The following is a 5,106-nucleotide window of genomic DNA, read 5'->3' on the forward strand; positions in this document are numbered from 1 at the left end:
AAAAAAACTATTTTTTGTCCAAAGAAAAAAAGAATTCAAGATTATAAAATTATGACTAAAGGGAAAAAATAAATAAATAAAAGTTCAACCTCCTGCTTGAGTTTTCCCAGCAATTCGAGCAACTTGGTCTGAGTGGCAAGTGCAAATGAATTAATCCCTGACCATTCTTTGACACTTTGGGCAGCCACTTCTCAGTCTAATTCTTAACTATTCCTAAATTTAAGATAAAAGAAAGAAATAAACCAAACATCAATGATTCAACTAAAAAAAATGAATTAAAAAGTAACGATAGCAACACAGGCACATAGTTGACAATCCTCATACAAGTCGTCCGGCATAAATTTCTTTCAATATCATAAACCCTTTTCACAGTAACAAAAGAAACAAGCAAGATTTACAAAAGGCCTAAAGAAAAAAAAAAACCAATTGCCAAACCAGCAAACGGAGCACACAAAACCCAGATTTGGGTTTAGCGAGAAAACTGTTAAACAAAATAACAAGAGCAAATAACAGCCTTCTACTTACGCATATTGCAAGACAAAAAGAAATAATCTTGACCATTTCTTTTCCGTTCTCCCTGTTTCTTCAATGGCATTCATACTAACGGAGCCTATGCCCAGATGCTGAGGGAGGGTGAGGCGAGAGAGCACGAGAGGAGGCTGAGAGGCTGAGGCGAGAGAGCACGAGCGAAGGTTGAGAGGCTGAGAGTTTCAGGGAGGGGCTGAGGAGATGTGTGCACGAGGACGAGGGAGAGATGGGTTATTTTGGGAATAACCAAAATTTCATTAATGTATTCCTTCAGATTCCCGCACAATCTGAAATCAGAAGCAGCAAGTGACCTGCTTCTGATTTCAGATGGAAAATAGCTTCTAGATTCTTTAAGAATCTATTTTTATGTGTTTACTAAACATATTTTTGAGCTTCAGCTGAAAAAAAAAGTGCTTTTGGCTTCCTAAAAGCATTACCAAACGGAGCCATATTTGATTACTGTTGTCGGCGAATATTGTTAGATTAATAAACAAATGAATTCGAATATGAGTGCGATGATTACTATTATTTCTTTATTGTTTTGCTTTTTAGTTTGAATTAGACCACCTGTTGGATTCAAGTACAACTTGTCTTCTTCGACGCTGCGAGTGGCCGAACTGTGCACACTTTTTTAATTGTGTGTTTTTTTGGTACATTTGTCGTTTACCGTCCGCGCGGTTCCAAATCGTATTTGGCTTTTTGCATTTGCCGTATAATTGTAGAATTTCTTTATTACATTTTACGTGTAACAACTTGCACTCTATTTGCTCGTCTTTAAACCCAAATGGCATCATATATACTATTTCGGCAATATATATATATATAAAGCCTATATATAGTTTTTTTTTTAAACCATCCCTTTCCTTATATGTAGCATGTAAAAATAAAAAATGCAGCATGACAATTAACATTAGGGAGTTTCTCTCATAAAGTAAAAAATATAAATTATCGATATTTTTATACTTTTTAATCGTTTAATTTATATCAAAAATTATATATTCTGTATATTTTTTTAGATCTAACAGTCAGAAGGTTTAGTGATTTAGATTTAGATTATTAAACAATGCTAATAAGATTCCCCAATAATACTTTTTTTTTTTCATTAAAAGGTTTATCAAGAAAAAGACAAAAGCAGCAGAACTTTGTTTTTATTATTATTATGTTTGTTGTGCCCATTTATTAAATGAGTCATCCAGACATGACAACGATGTTTTAAAAGATGTTACCCTGTAAAATCACGAAGTCTGACTTTGTTGGTTTAAAATATTAAACGACACGAGATTTGGTTGTTTATTTATGGCATGGATTTTTTTATTAACGTTTTTTTTTTTTTAACTTACCAAAACTATGATGTTTATTAATTTCTTTATTATTGGCAGTGGACTATGTAATTATTATACGGCTGGTAGTTGTCTTCAACACTACCTTTACTTGAACGTGGATGGTCCACTGATTCTAATTCATTCCCGATGGCAACACTCGTTTGATATTTCTCTATCATAACTTGTACTATGGACCACAAAAAAAAAAAAAAAAAAGAGCAAAGTAATTTCTTTTGTTACAATGATTAATTAGACATTTGTTTTTTTTTTTTTTTAATATATACATATTCTTTTAAATGGCTGAGCTAAGTGTAGCCTTTGAAAAAGGATCCACCAAAAGTGGGATATTAGGATAGTTCAATGCATAAAAGCACATTTCGTATTCCTTTAGATTTCACTAACCAAAAAGAAAAGTTTGTTTAAACCTCAATGTTTGTGGTTGTCTGCTTTATGACTTATTTAGAAGGAAAGAGGCAGCTTTCTGGATGAGTAAATGAATGAATTGAATTCTTGTTGAAAGAAAATGGAAAAGGGAATGAATGAATTGAAAAAAAGGCGAAAAAGTAAAACATGTCGAGACGCTGCATAAATGCTTTTAACATAAATGCCCTTTGGTGGGCACAAACTGATTGTAAACCATCCAACTGAATCAGAATTTCTATTTGGTGGGTCCCAAGAATTTTCTACCTCAGACTTGATGCTCTATCTCCAGAAAGAAAAGAAGAGAGAGAAAGAAAATAAGAAAGAGAAATGGAGTGCTGTGATTGATTCTGGCGGAAGGAGACCGACGGAAGGAAAAATAAATAAAATTAAAATTAAAAAAGTTATTTTAACCAAATTCTCGTGGAGAGGGGGGTTGCCAAAAGTCAATTTTGCTTTCTTTCCTTTTACTTTATTTATTTTCTTCGAGTGGTCCTCAAAGAAAATTTTTGCTTTTCGCGTCAATTTCTTGATCTTTTGCTAAAACTGAGAGGAAAAGGAAGTCTATTATCTTTATGTGATTCGTGTTGTCTTTTAATTGGTAAGGATTTCCCAAAATTTTTGATTAAATACTCATTTTAAAGATCCATATATATTCTTAATTATTCTTCTTCTTTGAAATATCAATGTAGTTTTTTTAGTCTAGGTCTATTAGTTAAAATATATTTTCTGTTAATAAAATGCATTATGTTGCTGTGTGACCAAAAGAGTCATGGAATTGGAATTTTACTGAATAAGATATTAAAGAGGAGCATAGGAGTGTCAAACATTAATGAAATTTTTTTGTCTGCTAAAGAACTTGTTCCTGAAACATTTCACTTTTCATACTAGATGTAAATTTTCTAGAGAGAACCTTTTTACTCTCTTATTTATTAATAATCAAAACATTACAGATTAAATAGGTTAAAGATAGAATCTCAACCTTCCTAAAAAATAGGAACTACCCTAACTAATGATAACTCTGAATCCTAGAAAAACTTATCTCTAATGATAAACCCTAATCTTCCGTTTTTATTCAAATACAAAAAATCCTAACTACCAAATCCTTATCTAATCGACACTAGATTATGCTAAGCATGTTGCATATAGATGGAGCTTAGTTGTTCATTTCGTAGTTTTAGTTCTATAGTCCTTTCTTTCACTTGTTTCTTTCGTAATTCATTTACTTATAGTATGCATCAATGATATTCAAGAACTACTGACTCTAAATGTTTTCTTTCGATATGTTTGCAGATACGTAGTCGTATACTTCTCTATCTTGTATCTACGGTACCATGCTGGCATTGTTACAGATGAGATGCTTTCCATGCCAAAAGCTCCTTTTCTGGCAGTGGGCCTCTTAGAAGCTCTTGCGGCTGCAACTGGAATGGCAGCTGGAGGTAGCCATCTGATATTCTCATGCCTTTCCAATCTATTTCCTCACTGATCACATGATTATGATCGTAGTGGATTTCATGTTCCCAAAAATGATACAATGTGGTGCTATAAATAGTGACAAACAACTACTTTATTACATAGCTAGCCAACACACACTTTTCTTGCTGAAACTTATTCCTAGTTGTGAGTTTTACAATGCTCTTATGGATGGAGGACGGATTCTTTTTTCAAACTTTGTTCAAGTACTAGATGCATTGTTTGTTTTTTTCGTTTATATTTTAAAAGTATTTGAAGTGCATTTTTAATTGCTAGCCCATTCTTGTGTTAGGGTAAAAAAATAATCAAGTTGTACAATATGTTATTAGCGCTTTTTATGTATTTATTTATTTATTTTTCCTTTGTTTTCTTATGGTTTGGATAATGTATGAGTTTAGATTAATTGTTTATATCTTGTTTTCTGTCATCTCCCTTCAACCAGCAATTTTGTCTGGAGCATCAATTCCAATTTTGTCCCAGGTAAGCAGATTTCACTTATCATTTTTTTTTCTTGTTTACAAAGCTTGGATAATGGATATGAATTTGTATCCCGCTAGAATTAGTTATACTCTCTGAAAATTATACTTCTCTGTTTTGCATAAGCTAGTACCTTCTGGTTTGAACTTCTAAAAGCTGATCCAGTTGTATAATACTATTCTGAGAAATCAGGAAATGATATGACTGTCAAATCAATGAAACCACAGGTTAAGAACATTGATGCTATACCAGTACAATTAAATGGTATAGGTAGATGAAAGAACATAAATTTTCTCTTACTTCTAAGAAGAGTTGAAATCAACTTTTGATTAATAATTAAAGAAGTGCTGGAACCCAGTGTTCGCAGCACTCTGCTTGTGCAGTTAGTTTGTAAGGATGACTTTCTAGACAAGATCAGAATGAGGTAAAAAAGGACTGCCCATGTTGTTAAAAAAAGCAGTTAGGCATTAGTTTCTAACATCAAATCGGGACTAGGGAATATGGATTTTTTTCCCCTCCAATGGTGTGGGCTTTGACATCATTAGGCATCTCGCAATTTGGATTTGTTATTTTGAAGTTAGATAATTAATGGACAACTGTACTAATTTTGCAGACTTTTCTCGTTTGGCAAATTCTCCTGTCAGTTATTTTCCTTGGGAGAAGATATAGAGTAAATCAACTTTTAGGATGCTTTCTTGTGGCTATCGGCGTAATCATAACTGTAGCAAGGTAACTCACGTATATGATCTTTTCGAATTCTATATTTTGTCTTAGGCTTCTACAAACAATACTCAGCTAGTCGCTCTTGTTGGTGAACGGAATGTTCAAGGATTCTGAACTTTTAACCCCGTTCACTTCACCAATTCGAGTTTAGAATTTGAGTTTT

General features: G+C 32.8%; 1 protein-coding gene across 1 annotated transcript in view; it reads left to right on the forward strand.

The window, feature by feature from the left end:
• The window catches only part of LOC21387875 (protein CLT1, chloroplastic), an 11,442-nt gene that overhangs the window by 3,198 nt on the left and 3,138 nt on the right, over positions 1-5,106 (forward strand). The window contains exons 2-4 of the mRNA XM_024167804.1: positions 3,564-3,709; positions 4,186-4,223; positions 4,834-4,949. Coding sequence (XP_024023572.1) covers positions 3,564-3,709; positions 4,186-4,223; positions 4,834-4,949 — 300 coding nt within the window. The remainder of the gene's footprint in view (positions 1-3,563; positions 3,710-4,185; positions 4,224-4,833; positions 4,950-5,106) is intronic.

This window comes from Morus notabilis, unplaced genomic scaffold (genome assembly GCF_000414095.1).
Source record: "Morus notabilis unplaced genomic scaffold, ASM41409v2 Scaffold613, whole genome shotgun sequence".
NCBI lineage: Eukaryota > Viridiplantae > Streptophyta > Magnoliopsida > Rosales > Moraceae > Morus > Morus notabilis.